The sequence below is a fragment of the Molothrus aeneus genome, chromosome 2 (assembly GCF_037042795.1).
Source record: "Molothrus aeneus isolate 106 chromosome 2, BPBGC_Maene_1.0, whole genome shotgun sequence".
Taxonomy (NCBI): Eukaryota; Metazoa; Chordata; class Aves; order Passeriformes; family Icteridae; genus Molothrus; species Molothrus aeneus.
In genome coordinates, this window is record NC_089647.1 from 69174907 (window position 1) to 69195197 (window position 20291).

At 35.6% G+C, this 20291-nt stretch overlaps 1 protein-coding gene across 2 annotated transcripts in view; it reads left to right on the forward strand.

Annotated features, from left to right (window-relative positions):
• NDFIP2 (Nedd4 family interacting protein 2) overlaps positions 1 to 18141 on the forward strand; it is a 45362-nt gene extending 27221 nt beyond the window's left edge. For both annotated transcript variants that reach the window (XM_066545096.1, XM_066545097.1), the window contains 4 exons: positions 8267 to 8391; positions 11458 to 11524; positions 14625 to 14730; positions 16601 to 18141. In XM_066545096.1, the coding sequence (XP_066401193.1) occupies positions 8267 to 8391; positions 11458 to 11524; positions 14625 to 14728 (296 nt within the window). In that variant the 3' untranslated portion in view covers positions 14729 to 14730; positions 16601 to 18141. The remainder of the gene's footprint in view (positions 1 to 8266; positions 8392 to 11457; positions 11525 to 14624; positions 14731 to 16600) is intronic.
• Positions 18142 to 20291: the final 2150 nt, after the last annotated feature.

Consider the following 20291-nt stretch of genomic DNA (forward strand, 5'->3'; position numbering starts at 1 on the left):
CTGTTCCAGATACAGCAAATATGTTGCCTTTTTTTGGTGGCATCTGTCACAGATAAGGAGACAAAGCAAAATTATAGTAAATGCTTGAAAGTCTAGCACTGGAAATTCTATCATCTTCTGGTTAGACCACCAACTTGAATTAAAGATCAGATCACAGAAATCTGGCAATTGATTTTTAACTAGAAAAAAATTGAGAGAGGTGATGTGCTGTATAAAAGTTGCTGGTGCTAGTGTAGTGAATTAAACAGCCATGGATTGATTTTTTGGAACAAATCCAACCATACTCATTTTCAGGTTGAACTAACCACTGTTTATATAAAAATGCATTGTTTTCAGCTAATCTCTGATTTCAACAAGCCCTCCTGTAGCTCTTTGTCATGTACTGTGTGTACACTGTGCATGTCTTGTAACTTGTGTACTGCATTAAGCAAAGTTAGATTTAGCAGCTAGAAGCTGTTTCTACGAGGAAGCTGCGTTAGTTTTACCAATTGCTTATTTATTCTGAATTTGAGGGTTTTTCCCTTTCTGAAATAAATGTTTGGGAACCTGGATGGAAGTTTGGTGTTGAGAATATACCTGTTCTGCTGAGAATTCATCATGATTAAAGCTGATTGATTATCCACTGAAGCCTAAATTATGTCTTTTACCCTAGGTTTTGTAGAAGTTCTTCTGTAATCTTTTTTGCAATCTCTTTAACAGTTGCAGATGCAGGTTACAATGCTTTCACAGAAGGTTTTTTCATGTTGGTATATGATGTGGTGTTTGCATCTTGGGATCAAAATATATGTGTCTGCCTCACAAAACAAATCTATAAAGATGTTTATAGAGTAGCAAAGTGAGTTTTGTAGTCTGACCTCTTTCTGTAGTTGGAGCATAGAAAGAGTATATTCTTGGGGTCAAAGGGAGGTATGACTTAATTTTTCATTTTTGCTTTATTTTCTTTTCCCTTTTCTATGTTCTATAACTTTTTGTATTTAACCTATTTTGTTCCTTTATTGTGTGAACTTCTTCTTCCTTTTAAATTCTGGTTCAGGCTTTCATTAGCACTGCAGTAGGAGGCCAAGGGAATTGTTTGCTTTAATATGTCTTAAGTCCTTTAAGTCACAGATGTCCAAAATTGGATTCCCAGAACCTGGTGTCCACCTTCAAAAATGCAAGTATGTACTTGGATAAATTGGCAACCTTCTCTTCAAATAGGTATTTAGCTGAGTCTGAGTGCACAGAACAGTACTCTTAAACATTGGACAAAAATACTCTGTAGATCATAATTTTTCATGATTGTTCTGAGACTATTTTATTGCAAACTTTGCTTGCCTATGAAGGAAATGCATAAAATGAGTGTGTACACATTGTAAGGTATTTATGCAAGTGTGTTTTTAATTGGAATGTGTTGGTTATAATGGATACTGGTTACACAGGGAAATTGATAAACTTTACTTGCTGTTTGTGCTCATAGTATGAGGAGTTCACAAAACCAGTTGTAGATAGTAATAGACCTGAAATGTTAGTTTTTAGTAATTTTTCTTAGGAAATTGGTGAATTAAATTAAAAATGATCTTAACATAATGAGGGTATACTTTATGTGTGGGTCGTGTATTCATGCTTGTCCAATAAGGAGATAAAAGTCTCCAGGAAGTTGATGTATGCAGATTTAGGAGAGCAGCAATTAAAATGAAATTTATTATAAGACTATCTTTTGGGTTTTTCCCCAGAGTGGGATATTTTTAAATGCAAGTAGAGTTGGCAGATCACAGAAAGCTTCAAATAAACTCCCTGGCATAGGTAAAATGTAAGAGAACTGTATCAGGAACTGGTCTCTAGTGAAAGGAGAATGAACAAATGTCTTGTTCCAGATATGCTCTCCCACTTCCTCCCTGACTGTCAAGTACAGCATTGGAAGATCTTGGGGATGGAAGCAGGGGCAGGTAGCTTTAAGTATAAGAATAAGTTAGAATTCTTTAATTTCATTTTATGCAAGTGAAGTGTAGCAAAATAAACTTCATACTGAGCTTACCTGCATATTGCAGTCACTTAGTGATATGTATTCACCGTCTAGTGGTAGCTGCCCACGTTGCATAAAATTGCTGTCTCCAGGCCATCTAGTGGCCAGATCTGTTTGTTGGGGGGTTTTGGTTGTTTTAGGAGCCGGCTGCATGCCCGTTACAGACCTGTTTCCCATCTAAGCTATAAAGTGTTGCTCTATTTAGCCGGATGAAACAGAATAATACAATACACACTCAAGAAGTGAAGTTCTTTGCATGAAGAGCTGGATTTTTCGGCTTGATCCAGAAACTTGGTGAAAAAACTTTGATACAAACTTTGAAACAATAAATTTTATTTCCGATATATGGTAAAATCCTGTTTCAGGAAATCGGTGCTGCCCTTAGTCTGTGATTATGTTGATGAGCTAAGAATCTGCTCTCCAATGGTCAGGACGGTGTCTGTCAGTTTCTTATTTTGAAGGAAATGAATATATAAGTAAATATTCATTTGGCTATGAAGGCAAAATGGAAAAAAAATTATATTGGACCACTTCATATGTTTTTTTTCTATTCTGTATTTTTAAGTGCCTTGTACAGCATGGTAGGAATTTTCTAGAATGTCAGAGGAAGTTAGTAGGTGAGTTTCTCGGAGTATTTTTTTTTTTTTGTATGCACAACCAAAAGGAGGAATTTCTGAGCTGTATCTTCCCAATTTGAACACAGCTGTTATTGTGATACAGCAAGTAACTGTCATGAACAAAGGGTTTGGTTTTCCTGCTAATCTGCCTGTAGTGAAAGTCTTTTGAATTATGTCTGATAAACTCATGCCGGTATGTTATCTGAAGGAGATCATTTTGGACGTTACTAAAAGGCTTATATGGTTTTCCTTTATATTTAAGGAATGCTTTAGAACCAACCTTTTTTCCTGTGACCCCAAGAGGAATTGTGGAGCTTATCTGAATTCTTTGAAACCATGTAAGGGAGTTTTGGGTTGTCCCTACAGCATAGGAAAAATGAATTTGAACTTCACAGATAGGTTAATAAGGAGATAAAAATGAAGAAAAGTGTTTAGTAGTACAACCAGAGCTTAAATTCTCATACATAAATCTGATCTTTTTGAACATCTAGGCTATTTAAGCACTGTATACAACTCACTGCAATAAAACCTGGTTTTATAGGGAAATGCAAATGTACAAAATGTCCTAGACACTATACCGGAACAGAAAATTACCACACCAAAGTTTTGTAAATTAATGTTCATACAGTTTTCAAACCTGTTAATTGTCTCAAGCAGTCAATAAACTGCACACAAGCTGGGATACCTTATTTGGGGGTTTCAAGGGGGCCCAATTTGGAAGGCAGAGTTGTAGCACAAGTTCAGGGTGAGCACAGTCTCCTTGTATGTGCTTCCTGAGGAGTGGTAAGCATGGTTGAAGTTCCCATGGGAGGCTTCCTCTGTGTAACTTTAGGAACCTGACTTCTGCATGTCTATATCACAAATGTTCTGCAGGTTTCCCTTAGTCATGCAAGAGAAGCTGAGGGGAAGTTACTTCATTAAAATTTTAAATGTTAGGAGATAGGGAAACTGTTTTGAGTTCTTATTTCTCTCTGGTTATTAGTGGAGGCTGACTGACCTTCATACACAGTCACTTAACTTCTTTCTTACTGCAGAAACAATTTGACTTACACAGTTTTTCTGTATGCATTAGATATAATACAAAACAATTGGAACGAGAAAGCTTCTAGTTGGGTAGTAAGAAAAACATAGCAACAAGAGTAATGAAGAAGTAGGAATAAATTGTCAAGGAATGTTTCTGAACATTAATTACTTAGGAAACAAGTTATCTATTTTCTGTGGAAGCGGACAGCCAACACTTCCAGTGATGATCATCAGTCTGTAAGTGAACCCTCAGGATGGAGCAAAGATCTATATCCCAGTTAAAGAATGGAACAAATTGTATGCAGGAGTGGGAAGAACAATTCCTAGTGCCATGAAATCCTGGAACGAATTATTTATTATTGCAGTATGTTTAGTAAGTCTAGGCCAGGTATAAAGCATTAAGCTCTTTGGTGTTTGCTATATATTAAAATAGCAAGTAAATGAACAAACAAATTGTGGAGTAAAGACCATAACTGAGCATTAGTTGCTTTTTGTATATGTAGTTGCCATTATAATCTTTTTACAGGCTTGATTCATGGCTAAAATTTGGAACATAAAGCTTCAGATCAGTTTTACTGCCTTCTTTTCATGATACTTAAAAACTTAAGTGAATAGTGTGTAGTTGTGGAAAGCTAAGTAAAAAAGATCAGCAGGTGAAGTGCTGGAGCAGCTAAGGAAAAATCACAATGTAATGTGCTTATCATTATTGTTTCATCTGTTGTATTTCAATACGTACAACTCAAAAGTCTTGTGCTTTGTATTTTGGCTGGGGTTATTTTACTGAAAACCTTGAGGAGAAATACAGTATAAATGTAGGGACTACATTGCCTCACAAACACTCTGTTAAAAAAGACCTTTAGTCCAACCCTCCTCTCAAAAATACCCATTTCTTATGTGGGTCATTATCACCCATATAGTTGTTGTCATGAGGAGATAATGCTAAAGCTTATATTCTTTTTATATGAATTGCATTTATATGGACTTTTTCCTTTTGTAATCACCTCAGGAATTACAAAATTCAAAAATGATACTTTTATCAGTCCCACTTCTCTGAATGGTCTAGAGTATTAAAAGTAGATACTGAAATCATGATGCCAGTGCAGTCAGCATGAGTTTAGTCTAAATGTCTGAAATATGTTAATGGAAAGTTGGCAGTAATTGAAAGTTGGGCTCAAGTAGGCATGTAAGCACTTTTGGGATAGAAAACAAATCTTGCACAGTGGTTTGATTTGCAGAGGAGATCTACAGGATGCACACAGAATCTGGCTGCATGTAGAAAATGGGCAAGCAGAAGTTAAGAATTCTTTTTTAGGGTCATGATGTGGTTGTAGCACCTCACCAGATTTTTTCCCCCTCACATTTAGGAATGGCTTTCCTTATGACAGCACATTATTAGTGTCATGGCAGGTACATTGTCTGTGCAGGAATGTCATGGAAGCTGATGTTCCATGATGGATGAGATCATATGTTCTGTGATGGATGAGATCATCTCTTGAACAGCTGAGCAGTGTCATTTACATTGCACAAAGTAAGTGGATGCAGAAAAGTAGTGGAGGATAGCATTTATTACAGCAAGGAGCTTGTACAACGACTTAGTTGTCTCTAGTAGCTAGAGAAGGAAGTTGGTAATTCTAGAGAAATTAGTGCATAATTCCTTTTACTGATCACTCCCCTCACTGGTCTATTTTCTCCCTCAGCTTGATGGGGGAGCTTGTGCTATGGCTTCTCTATGACAACATAGGGATGAATATTATGAAGAACTTTCATTGCAGTAATAAGTTGAGACAGGAATTATACAGGAATTTACTGCAGCAACTCTTACCAGATGCAGTGTAAGCTGTTAAGCTCAGAGCTTGCATGGCTGACAGAAGATACACATGGATGCACATGATGGAAAAAGATATACAGATGGGCAAATGAGGCTGATCTTGATGTAGAGAAAAGCAATCGGAGGGAATTGCAGTCTGCTCAGAAGATGCATTTCTGAAAGTCAATATTGTATTTCATAACCAGAATGAAACAGGGAGAATGATTTTCAAAATAGTGGTGGGACATGGGATGTAAGAGAGAAGCAATGGCAAATATGGAAAACATGTAGACATTATAGTTGCCTTTCTTAAGTTTGTTAAAATGATACAACATCAAGGCAGTTTGGGAGAATCTCCCTGATTGCCTGTGTTTTAGAGCAGTGGAAGTAACATCTTCCTTGTGCTGCTGAAGACACAGATTTTTTGATTAGGTCCTGACTGTACAAGTTTTCTAGCAAATGGTTGCAGATAAAAACCTAAATAATGAGATTTTTCTTCTGTATGTACTTCAGTTTTATTGGAATATTTGAACTTGCATAGTTTACAATTTTTATAAGCTTTGTCTTTTCTGCTTGTAAAAAGCTACTTATGTAACTTGATAGAACGGCAGACTGATTAGAGAGAAAAAAACCCTACTGTGAACAAGACTGGAACATGCTGATGCCTTTACTTTCAAAAGTTGGGCAAATACCTTGATGTTAAACATCCATCAAATACTTATATGCAATCTATTTTGAATATTCCTTTAGTTCAAGTTGAAAGTAGGGTAAAATTGTTAGTGCTCCTCTTTAATTATAAAAAGCTATTTTTTTCCCCTCCTGTATTTATGATGGGGAAATCTCTGATTTTTATCATGCATTTACAAATGAGTTGAGGTAATTTAAAAAAATATATTAAAGTTGTTCATATTCTGAGAATTTCTCTAGTGCTCATAGACCATTAGAAATATGTGAATCTTGTGTCCTTTTTAAGATACCTGTCTTTAGGTATACCTCACCAGTCAAACTCACCCTTGGTAGCTTGAGTAGTGGGGAGAAAGAGCAGTGAGCTCTTATGGTGAGGCAGGATCCAAGAATGCATTGAATAAGGAGCTTTTGAAATCTGTTACTGTTAAAAGATGGTGGTTTTGGAGAACTTGCTTAAAACAGGGAAATCAAAACAATTTATCTAGGCTCTCTCAAATGTAAATGTGTCTTGGAAAAATTGGTAAATGTTGGGGTCACAATGTTGTTCTATAGGGGTGTTTTTTAGCAGGGGTTGGATTGGTTTTGTTTGTTTCCTCTGCATATGCCAGTTTGGATCAGCATCTGCTCAAAGTTTTGGGTTTATTTTAATTTTGTTTCTTGGGGTCCTTTTAGATTAGTAAATTGTATACAAGTAAGAATTCTTGTTGCCACCATCTTTTACCCATGCCTCTGAGCAATGCAAGATGTTTTCCCACTTGCACTAAATGACTATTTTGAAGTCCTCCAAAACTTTTGGAACTTCCATGTGTTTAAAGTTCATGGAATCCAGCTGCAGTTTTACAGACTTGATTTTGCATTTGTGAGCATATCGTTGCATCTTCATGTAGACTATTGGAAAATTTTTAATTAGGTTTTAAAGTATAAAAATAATGGGGTTTTATAGATAGTATTTCAAAATGCTTTAATTAAAGAAAACTATTGAGCAATTTTCAGTTCCTAGTTGTGTATTCAAACTTTAACTGAAGAGACAGACTCATTTTTCCTCTGACGATTTAATGTCTGAATTTTATGTAGCTAAGCATAGGATTTTAAACACTGAGAACTTGTTGGCAGGGGTTTTGTTCCATGCTGCCCCTCTTCCATTCCTCTTTAGCCTCCTCTGTGATTCTTGTGTTTACTGTGGAGTTCCCTAATGTTTTCAATTTTCCACTGTCATGTTCTCTCCAGAATTCCTGAGTTAGCTTCCTCTACCAGTTCCTCCATCTCTTCTGTTTGATGGCTTTCTTTTTGGATGCCCTCACTGATTTCTAAGCTGGGTCATTCCCCTAATTGTGAATTCTCACGCTCTGATATAATGCATGCAACCTGTAGTCAATGCAGATGATGATGCTGGTTGCCAAGTACATATGCAGATATGAAACTTTAAATTGTTAAACTGGGGGTTGTGTAAAAGTGTTAATTGAAGCAATAGTGGTAGTTATGCTCAATGTCCTTTTTGTTCATTGATTTTTTTAACTTCTGTGTAAAGCTGCCAAGGCTACTTATGTCTTAGGAATATAGAGCCAAAAGAGAAAGCATAAATACAGATCTAAGAGACCCATGAAACATCAGCTTCTCAATTTACCTTCATTTCTACACTTAAGTTTTTGGAGCAAGAGTGGATACTTTTATTCTGTTAGATTGAAAATTGATAAAGCTAAACATTGCAGCCTTTATACATGCACATATGTGTGCATGTAACTATATTTTTGGTTATAAAGGTGCAGAAAGGGTTTTTCTTCTTTGTTTTAATCCAAATCTTGTGTGTTATAGTCCTTTTTGTGAATTTACTTTTCGTGTCCAGTATAATCTGGTTAGATGTCTATGGCAGTATAATACTTTCTTTTATGTTGGAATTTTCTCTAGTGTAAAGTAGTAGGTTCCAGCCTGTTTACCATTTGCTTTGTCATTAAGTGACTATACCAGGGGCAATGTCTGGGTTCAAAGTCAATCTCTGAAAGCCTGAATTACCGGAAGAGAATTAACTGACTGTGTAAGCATGTCCTTAGTAGTTTAAAAGTGAAATTACTGTGAAGTCTGTTTGCTTAGCTATACAGATTAACAGAAGCTACTGTTTCTTTTATTTTATAGTGGCGTTTATTTTCAACTGGATTGGATTTTGTTTATCCTTCTGTATAACAAATACCATAGCTGGAAGGTATGGTGCAATCTGTGGATTTGGTCTCTCCCTGATCAAATGGATTCTCATTGTACGGGTATGTTTCGTGATTCACACAATACAGACTCTGTACAACAAACACATAATTTATTCAAGGATATAATAAGGGAATTGAAAACCGGTATTTTTTCTTTTTTTACCTGACATAGCATTTGATGTTCACATTTCTAGTAAAATGAATACCAAATGACTCATTCCTTGTACAAGCATTTAAAAGTCTATTTTAAAAGTCCACAGAAGTGGAGCAAGTACCTAAAATATCACTGGTATTATAGTGTCAAGCATGAAAAATTTATAGATGTCTTAGACTGTTGGGAAAGAAATATAAGAAAGCATTTCTTCCTTGTATTTGATTCTTTTATTCCTTGTAAGATACATATGGGACCAAGTCCAACTTAAATATGAAGTTAGTCACATTTTTACAATATTAAATGCTTGAGTCTTGATGTTTTCACTGCAAAACTAGATACTTTTCCAAAAGGTACAGTAGCCAAATGCAAGTTACTTAGCTAAGTGGATGCTAGATGAAATGTAATGGTGCTTTCTGAACTTGAATTTGGCTTATCTGTGAGACACAACATTTAAAATCCTGTCCCATTTAATGAAGAAAAAGATCTTGGATAACTTAGATATCTTTCATGTTCTGCCACCAATAATCTTTTTTTTAATTTTTTTTTTCTCAGTGTGTGTGTTAGCAACTTGATTTAGACTTAGCATGATAGTAAAAAAATTGTTGGAAGCTTGCATGGTCCTTCCTGGACATGTACAGCATCTTTCTTAGAAGTTTTTTTTTTAATTTCCTTTTTGCTCGTTCAGAGCAGGGAAATGCTGCTGGACCAGATGTGATTCTGGTGTATTTGTTGGAATTCAGGGGCTGGGATAGAATATATCTTAATAGAGAGAGAAGACATAAATTTTTCAGCTATGCGTTCGTTTGGGATATTTTCAGCTTCCCTTAAGGCATACTGAACAGCGGTGAGAAATTGCTCATTATGTCAGTTTCATTAGTCCTTTCTGCTGGAAAATGTGCTCAAAACAAATATACAAATTAATATATGCTGAACGTCCTTTGGAACACAGAATTACTGCATTCTAGACTATAATTAAATTATTGTATGTAATCCATTATTAATTACGAAATATTAGAGCTGGCCAATGCCAGGACCTCACGGATGGAGTTTTTCATAATGAAGATCATAATGTTCCTCTATTGTCTCCCTTTCTAGAGACAAGAGCAGAAAGCTCGTGAAGTGTATGTTGACAGTCATTTTAATGGTGACACACAAGCAGGCCTGTGTGCACCAAATTGTTCTGTCCTTTTCTTTCAAGCTCTTCCTTTTTCACTCAGGGTCAGTAGTACAAAACTGTACAAAACTTTTTAGTGTCTAGACAGCCTGAATTCATATATGCTTGATCTGTATCAGTTTTTACTGGGGAAAAGGAAGGGTAGGGGGAACAAAAGCACGATTTTGCTATTGGGGAGATTCTGCAGCCATGGCTGATTCTGCCCAAGGAAAGTAGGAGAGGAGAGCAATGCACATGGGCAAGTATTTGATTGTTGGTTTTAGTGAATCTTCTTTTCAATTAAACGAAATGGTAACTATTGGAAAAGTATCTTGATATGTCTGTGTGTGTATGTATATAGATATATATTTATAAGCACACACACATATAATGTTTAGAGAATTGAAAATACTGACTAACAAGTGAGATGGGATCAACGTCAATGTGTTGTCAAAATCCTAGGAATTGCGTATTTATATAAGGGTAATGTAAAATAGCAATTCTTTAGTTCAACTGAGCAATTCTGTTTCTTGCTTTTTTTTCTTTGATTGGTGGTCGAAATGAATACTCATACTCTTATACAAGTATACTCATATATACTCAAAGAGTTCACATAATCTGGCTCAAAGAGTTCACATAATTTGGCTTTATTCTGGAACAAGCACGTGGATTAATTGAAGAAAAAAACACCTTTATCTACAGTTCTTTATATGTCTTAGATTTTCATCTGGTGGTATATGAGGCCCAGTATCTTTTGTTTGGTTGGGGTTTTTTTGTTGGGTTTCTTTGTTTTGTTGTTTTTGTGGGGGTTCTTTTGTTTGTTCAGGGTTTATTATTTCCCCTCCCATTACTTCTTGTTTGATATACTGAAATGTCCTAGAAAGGGCAAATGGAAGCACTAAGCACAAAAGTCAGGATGCAGTAAACATAATGAATGATAGCAGGGTAGAAGTGTATAGAAGTGTGCAGAGCTGCTGAGTAGGTTATTTTACTCCTTCTGGCAACTCTTCACTCATCTCCCCATTTCTACTTTTTGTGGGGGTTTTGGAGACATTTGATTAGCCTTTTTATCAGTGAAGCATGAAGTCTGGAGTCTGGTAAAGGCACAGATACCTGTCTCCAGTACGATCACACCCTGCCCTCCAGCTGCCTCCCACATCACAGGGAGGACAAAACTGTCTGCCGTGGTCACTCGAAGGAACAGTTGAAATGGCACTTCAAGGTTCATTTAGTTGCGTTCAGCTCACTGCTGGGAACTGAATGCTGGTTTGAAAATGAAAAGACTTTAATGAGTTGGGGGTCTTTATGGGGCTGGTATTCATGGCAGCGATTAACAGTAGGGGGTATACAGAAGGTCAAAAGCTCCCCTTTTGTAGGGTCAGCAGAACATCCCTGTCTGATAAGATTAAACTAATGTGGCTTTTCGTGTTAATATCTAAAGCAGCAGGCTGCTGTAATGTGTTTGGGATGGCAGGCACTGAGGGGAAAAGGGGAAAATCAACAAGTGGTGACTCATTATAATAAAAAATGACAGATTACTGGCAAGTAATACAAGGGTGTTTTCATATATACATGTATATTTTACATGGGTACACACACGTATTTTTTAGAGATTTTTCATTACTTTGTTGCAAACCAACTGACAATAGAAATGTTTTATTTGTGTAATAGACTGCTGTACATATACTACTTTTGCATTTTAGTAGGATACATTTATTTTAACTTACTCTTTCCTCCATGCTTTCTTTATTTGCATAGTGCATTAAATATGTCTTAGTCATCTATCTTACTGCAGCTAAGCCTCCTCTATGAATTTCAGTTTTCAGATTATTTTACTGGATATTTCAATGGACAGTACTGGCTTTGGTGGATATTTCTTGTACTTGGTAAGTGGCAGTTGAATTCATTTCTGTTTTGATGTGGAAGTACTCAAAGATGAATCATGTAGCTGTAAATAAGAGTTTTGTAACATGTTTAGCTATGTGCTTTTCCTTAGCTGCTGATAATTTTGTGTTTTGTTTTTATTTCCATACTATTCATGAGGTTATTGGTTACCATAGTGGTGTTATTGTGTGAACTGTGGACTGTTCAAATACCCTTCAGCTCAAAAAATTTTGTTCTGCATAAGGGATTATGTGTAAAACTGAGACTTGTAACTTGTGCTTTTTAAATTGCTTCTACTGTTCTAGGGGTGCAGAACTGTGTAATGAAACTTTGGCCTTATGTGATAAGTAGTATTTACATGTATAAGCCTATATGTCAAGTATTAAATTTTAAGAAATGTGTCTGAACCCAGGAAGGTGGAGTCTGCTGTCTTGTGCATAGGTCACAAAATGTCCTTTTTGAGTCCTTTGAAATGCAAACTGCATCAGCAGTTGCTCAGTAGGATGAGAGAATGGTTTCATGCTTGCTGATCACAGTGGTCCCATGATGTCAGCTTTCTCTTAAGAGCTCTGTCTGCCAGTGTTTCAAGTCTGATGCACATCTTCTGCTCTTGTGTTTGTTTTTAACGAAGGTATACCAAAGCCCAACCACTATAACTTTTCTCCAGCTGTGGATTTCGTAATTTGGATATGGAATCTGGAATGATTTTCTTTTACAGAAGTGAATGCTGCTATGCATTTTAATTTCTGTTTCCAGCTCTGGAAGCATGGTAAACTGTTGCTGGTTCAGTAGGTGGCACTCTTCCCTTTGAGTTAATTGATTCAAGGGGCTAACAGCAAATGTTAGAATGAAGCATTGAGTAAGTTAAGAAAAAAGACCAACTCTGAGATCTTCACTGTGACTCACTGTTTATCTTGCCAGAAATGTCAAAAGTCTTAAACTACATTACCTAAAAATTTCTCTATCTGCCTCTTAATAGCGTTTAAGGGCATTCATCAGACTCTCTAATGCCCACCTTGCTCTGCTCTTGTGCACTTGGTTGCTTGATATACATAAAACCTGCAAATGTTTAACAGCTCACAGCATCAGTCCCTTGAATGCTTTTGTATTTTTTGAGGTTATTGTATTGAAGTAGGTGAAATGACTCTTTGCAGGCACAAACATCTCCAGATAAGTCTTTAATTAAAACAAAGCCCGTGGTGCCTGAAATTGAGGTTTGACACCTTTTTTCATTAGGATAAAAATAGTGTTCTTCCCCTAGTGCTCCCTCTATGGAAAAAGCTGTCATTTTTCTTTTTACTAGTCTTTTGCACATATTCAGGAAGTAGCTCACTTTTATTTGGGAAAGCCTTATTTTTGGTCTGAAGTGTTTGAGGATTTATTTTTTCTTTAAATCACGAGTTGGAATAAAAAGCACTCTGAGGCATACAGTGTGCATCTGGCAGTCAGCATTCCCTTGTCTTATGTAGGTTTTGCATGAAGTATGCCAACAAAATTTTTAAACTGATGAAGTGGCTTTATGGTATTGCTAGAAGACCATAGAAGGAGTCTACCTAAAAAAGCTACTTACAATGACATGGAGGAGTATTATCGTGTCATGGGAATACTGCCAACCAGATCTGTGTTTTGTTGTTTTGGATAACCTTTTGTTAGAGCACACAAAGTACTATGTCCAGCTTCTCTCCAGAAGGCAATGACTTGGAGTCTTTCTTTTGCATAGCCCTTTGACATCCTTCAGCCCACCTACTGCCATCTCCTCTCTTCTGCTGTTCATCGATCGTTTCTGCTTGCTTTCCTTCTTTCAACAGCTGGAAAAATCTGCATGTGCATCACGGAAGAGCAAAGTGGTCTACTTCCAAAGAGCTATCATGTATCAGTGAAAAAATTGGAGAGACACAATTCTAAATTTCAAATTTAAGTGTTAGCCAGTGTTTCTTATTGAGGATCACAATGGAAAGTGGAGTGGTTTTTCTTTCTTCCTTTAACAGAGAAATGTAAAATATGGGTTGAACTTGGACTGATTTTCCAACATGTATGATGCCGAAAATACTCTATCAAGCACCTAAAGAGCTGCCTGCCCTCATTTTGCTGTTTCAACTTCTTTTCAGTTGAAAGGGGGACTGTCTCTGGTAGCTTTTGGGTAGCAAGTTTTGTAGCAGAGTTGCAGTCAAGATCTTACTGAGGAAAGTTAAAACAATCATAAACAAAAATAATTTAGAGAGGAATTGATCATTGGAAAAAATCAAGGGCTCATCCAGGATAGCAGGAAGGAAAAGTGAATCATGTAGAAAAAAAATAATTAAATTCTTGCCTGAATTTGTAAAACCTCAGTTTAGATTTTCATTTGAACCTTTGGAGTTTTAACGCACATGTGTATATTCACGTAAGCGTATATCTTCAAGGTGCCATTATTGGAAATGTAATTTCTCTGTGACTGTTGTGTACATCTTTTTCCTCTTAGCTGAAATATTCTTTCAAATGCAGTGAAATGTAAATAATTTATAAGATTTTGAAATTTAGAGTTGACAAAAACTGTAATATTGACATATGTTGAGTAATTTTCTTTGGCAATTGTTCTTCCTCCTCTTGGACTGGTGGTTTTTTTACAGATGGCTAAATCTCAAGTCCTAATCTACTATAATTCATTACTGGCTTCTTGCTAGAGCAATCCTTACTTTCTTTTTTTCCCTCTTTTGACTCACAGAATATTTATTGTGCTTATTGCTAAAGGTACATTTTGTGAAGCAGGTACTCTTCTAACACACTAGTAATTTATTTTGAGAGCTCTACTTGAAAAGAGTTTGCAGAACAGATTCTTTTATGTTTCAGGATTTTTTTCATCTTTGTAAGTATTTTCAAGCAGTATTTTTAGCCGATGAGACTTGAAGTCTAAATCACTAAAATTTGTGGAAAACCTTTCATAAAATTGAATCCTTGCATCACAAGATGAAAGCTGACTTAGTTGTTGAATTTGTGAATGATAAATGAAGACTTCAGTTTACTTTGTAGGCTAGGTTTTAAAAATTATGCGAATAAGAATAATGTGGGGTAGTGTGTATTTATGTTAATATACTTAATTTTGTGCATTTTCTACACTTCCAGGACTCCTCTTGTTCTTTCGAGGCTTTGTTAATTATCTCAAAGTCAGAAATATGTCTGAAAGCATGGCAGCTGCTCACAGAACAAGATTTTTTTTCTTGTACTGAAGGTAAGCTATTTTTAGTGATGTGGTTATCTTTCCCAGGAAAACGAAGAAGAAAGAAATATTAGAAATAGATAGTCAAACTCCTGTCATGAAGCAGATGTTGCATGGTTTTTAAACATCTGTCACAAATACTGTTTATATATTCTTCATGGGCTTGGAGATGTGTGAAGTTTCTTACTTGAAAGCATCCTCAGTGCTTCTTGTTGGCCCTGGAAAGTTCAGCAACAAAAATTAGGAAGAACATGTTTTTCCTAAGAAACAGTATCTGCTTCTGTCAGGATACTGTCCTTTGTGCTGGAAAAACTGGCTTTTGTAGTCAACCTGTCATCAGCAAGTTAGGAAGCACTAATCTGCCTGCATATTAAATCTGATTGACATGGGTCTGAACATGCAAACAATAGTTGAGTACTGTCTCTCTTTACATGACTGGATTAAGACAGTCATGTACAAGTATGATTATTGTGTATGCAACAATGTGCTTTATGTATCCTTCAGGTAGCTGACTAATCAGTCTGGCACGTATCCACTCTTTTTTTTTTTAATACCATTTATCCGTTAAGTGGATTTATTGGACTTCACTACGTAACTTAAACCAGGGGTCTTTATTTGCATTCAACTTTTTTTAAATTTAAATTGCATGGCAAGATAAATTTAGCCTAGAAATATGTATTGCAGCATTTTCATTGCTCTGCACTTAACTAAAAATGCTTAAAGACTGTATTTTGACATACCCGAGAAACTATGTTTGTTGTAAAAAAAAAAAAAAAAAAAAGTCTTTTATCAATTTTCTTCAGGATTGATCACAGGATCAATTTGAATTAACCTGCAACACATTTTCAAAGTCTGAAAACAGAGACACTATTTGACTGGGGAAAAAAAAACCTGGTTCTTTTTATATAAGACAAGCACAAACATTTAAAAACAGCTAATGATGAATGTGTGCTATACAATATGCACTTGATTATGAAAAAAAATCTGTTAATGTAACTGTGACATAACATTTCTTTTAAATGTGCTTTTTTTCCCCCAAATTGCGCAGTAACTTAATTAACTGAGATGTGTATTGCTTTTTAGCAATCAATATAAATTAGCAACTACATGGCAGTATTGCCTTTTTGCAACAGTTAGATATGGCTTCTTTTCTTAGCGTTGTGGTAACCTCTTCAGAATACTGTAATTTGTAGATGTGACTGAAAATATCTGTAAGCTTTCAGTACAGTAAAGTTTAAAAATACTGTTTTTAAAAAGAGTTGTTAGGACTAAATGGTATTTGAGAACTGTAGTTTGAAGAGAATAAGTGAAAGTGTAGGATAATGCAGTCTGGGATTCCTTGCTCTTCTGCAGTTAAAATTCTGTGTTGGGATAAAGCACTGTTTAACCCAGGACTTAATGAAGTTAATGAGCTGTCCTATCAGAGTTCAGTGGCTTTGAATTTTTTCTTTACCTGTAAGCACCACTGAGATGCATGGGTTGTGGGCTTATAAGGTCTGTGGGTTGTTTAGAGAGATGAACACATATAATATTTATGTTTTTGAAGCATCTTAAGTACTGGAACAAGAAGTTCAAATTAATTGCTATCGCATTTAAGTGTCCTTGTTCTTGCATAGACAAGTAAGCTCCTCTAAAGTGACTCCTCTACACTAATTCTAAGTTTTAATAAATAATAACACCCCTACAGTTTGAAATATTCTCAGGCGTTCTTCTGAAATCGTAACAGAATAACAGAAAATGTTTGTGGTTTTTCTCCCATCCTGTCATAGGGGGGTAGGGAGGCTGCTGTTTTACTTGCAGTTCAGGTTTGCTGGTCACTTAGCAACACTGCTTCTGGTGAATCATGGTGATGAACTCAAGTACAATTTTTCTTTATCTCCAGACTGCATCGAACAGACATTCCTTTCCTATGCTGGTGTGAAACTTCCAGATGATCTCTAACCCTCCAAGTTAATAAGACAGAAGACTACTAAAACCAGAAGACAAATTAATGAAAATATGGCTTCAAAAATGAATGACATTATGATCAAGTACCAGTTCTGGTCATTCTAGTAAATATTTATAATTGCTGCCTTTTGTTTTAGCACATTTGAATATGTGCTTGTTACAAAGATAGTATTGAAGTAAGAACAAACTATCTGTAAGTATAGATTAGGTACAGTCAGACTCAGTTAATCTGTGCTTGTTGTATCTGAAAGATTTGAGTGGTAACTTGTTTCACAGCTTGTGTGTACCACTGACTTGGTGATCTGCACTTCTGAGTACAATGAAATGCATTAAATGATTCAGATTAACCAGTTTAGACAGGTTTTTTATATAATTTAGATTCATCTAATGATTGTATAGAACATTTTTAAGTTTACTAAACCCCAAAATTCCTTGTCACAAACTTATATTCACCAGTATTTTATTGAATTCAGCCCAATATACTGGTTTGTGCTAAAACTGATACACTTTGAGTCCCCTGTAAATAACTTGCATAAATGACTGTTTTAATTGCTTCTTAGGAAATATGTCAAAATATATTTTGTAACAGCATATTCTCTAAATTTTGTTTAATCCTAGAGCTATATAGATATTTTTTGTTAATTGGCTATTAAAGGTTTAGTTAGTAGTAGATGTAATTTTGGAGGTTTGCATTCTTGAGGTCACTATAAATAAAACATCCACATTGAGTGCTTCTCAAAAAAAAAATCATACAACTACTTTATAATGCTTGTTTAGAATAAATACATTGCCATTTCATAAGATCAAACAAGTTTAAATGCAAGGTAATTTGGGAAGTAATCTATGAAGGGAAAAAATTCTTTTAAAGCTCTGAAAGTAGAAAATGTGTTTTACTTCTCCCTTTATTCATTTAAGGTATGCCATTACGTTCTTATAAATATCATCTCTTTAAGGGGTACTGTCTGCAGTTCATGCACGTGTAGTTTCTTTTAAAGTTTGTGAAATTTATGCTTCTTCTTTAAATAGAAGACGACATCTCTCAGTCCTTTGTACAACTGGAATCTCAGTTGCAAAAATACATTGGCTGTTGGTTGCACCTTTGAGGAAAAATGTACAAATAGTTTCCTCCATTTTTCTTTTTAATTACAATTCTGGTTTTTTATTACTAACGTTAAAAACAGTGAGGTTTATGTTGTGTTAAGCTAGTGCTGTATTGAGTTTTGTATCTATAATTAATGTTTAAAATATACATATGTAAACATTTTCATTTTCCTAATCTTTCAGAGATAACTGTTAGTGACTAAAACTTTAGGGGCACCTCTACTTCTCAGCTTTTTATGGAAGAAGAAAGTTAAGTATTATGTTCAATATCCTATTGGGATTTCCTTCTAAACTTCTATTTGTTTCTGTGTTCTTTTGCATTCATTGTCCAGATGAAAAAGAAGCGAATAATAAAGCATTGCTTTGTTTTGCTAATTATGACTTAATGCTTTTTTGGGGTTTTTTTGTACTCCATGTTGAGAAATGTATACTGCAGTATTTGTGTCAACATGGAATTACAGACAAATTACTTGGCAAAATAGGTACTAACCAATCCTCCCTGCTCCTTTTCATTTCATGTTTTATGGCAACAAGCTGTGAGGACATTTCTTATAAAGAGTTAATGCAACCTTGCAAAGCAGGCAATATTTCTTCATTTTCTATGCTTACCAAAATCAGCTAGCACTATCTTTCAACTGTATCAATTTTCCCATATTAAGTAGCAACTTCTGGTAGAATTACTTCTGTTTGGTCCAAGCATTTTATAGGAAGCTTCATACACATACTTTGTGTACCACCTTGGAAAAATTCTCATTTGGTCAGAAAAAATATGCAGAGTTAAAAATGTACACGTTATCTAATCTTCTATAGTTGATGCATCAGTTTGGAAGCCTGAAATCTCATCAGCAGGAGGAAGGGAACTGGGACAGTATTTTCAAAGACTCTGCAATCTGTTCCAGATGTGTCAAATGCTGCATATTTTCCTTGCTATTTCCTGTAAGCTTGGTTTGGAGCAGCTGGCTCTGTGGTTTAGAGACACCTGGCCAGCTTTGCTTTGTGTCTTAGGGGTATGGGGGAGAAGCTCCAGTATTGCAGTGAAGTTGACTGTAAACAGATTTTGCATGAATGCAAATAAGGCTTTGAAGCTTGGGACTGAAACAGCTGAAGAAGGGAGGTGAGGAGAGAAAGTTCTGGTTTATTTGAGCAGATGGCACTGAAATTTTTCTAGTTTTGTCATCTACTTCTATTGCTGTAGATACCACAGGAAGATTGACATCTTGAATGTGATTCAGGTAGCCTGTGGGACTCTATTAACACATTTCAGAAATGATCAGTCATTCATGCTTTCAGTCCCCTTACAGAGCAGAGATTGCCTCCAAGCTTTTTTGACTGTCTCACGTAAGGTATGGATACAGTCCTCATCCTGCAACACCTTTCAACATGATTTCAACACCTTGTTCTTTCTGTATCTGCTTCCCTCCCATTGAATGATGACAACAGGTGAGGAAAAGTGGCTTTATTTGTGTGTTATCATAACATCAGAAAGCTTTTAATCTCTCTCCCACTTTTTGAGAATATTTTCCCATGATATTCTGCCTTAGTCCCTTCTGTGTCATTGCTTACATTGTTCACTTGAGCAAAAAACATTCATCTCATGAAATGACAATATATAGCTTCCTGGACTTTTGAAGAGAAGATGAATAATCTCTGATATGGGAGTAAATATCTCTTACTAGGGCAAAAAAATATTTATAATCACACTAAAACATGATTAACATGTGCATAGCTACCCAGAAACAGCAGAGTCCAGGCTACTGTTTCTCCAATGTATATTATTCTTTTCCACCATCCAGAGATCCTTATCTTTTTTCTTTATAATATGTCATGGACTCAACTCTTTCAACACTGAAATTTATATGAATGAAGAAATCAGTATTTTCAACTTTGTATTTTGTCACAAATCTCATGATGCTGGTGCCTTCCTTACCCTTTTGCTTAGTGTGGTACTTACACAAGTTTAGGGTTGAAAAAGGTGTGTTCCCTCCCTGAATGCTTTTTAAAATCTCAGAAGTGGATGTGATGCATTCATTGACAATTGTTCCTGATCTTGGCAGGACTTCTCTACAACTATCTGGTGCAAAGAATCAGTGAATTTTGTGACAGGCTGCTTAGAAATTAACATTTTAGTCATAAAATTAGCACTTTTTAAAAGGGAAACTGCTGCGTACTAGAAATGTTATCTTTTCAGTAACAGCAACAGCTGTAGGGGTAACATAGACCAAAACAATAACACTTCTTACTAATCATGTCTAATAGGATACATTTTTCAGTGAGTGAAAATTCTTGAGTACCATGTTAAATTATTTATGTTGCAGTGTTATTTTACTTCTAACTTTGATTTTCACATTTAATGTGAATGGCGAATGAACACATCTAAATGGTGAACATTACAGTTGTCAGAGTGAGTCACTTTGTTTGTTCTTAGAGGCTTATGCATTTTTGAGGTGTGAATCTGAGTTTCAAGAGCAATGAAGTATCAAGTATTTAAGAATCAAATTGATCAAGGAGGTATACCCAAGAAATAA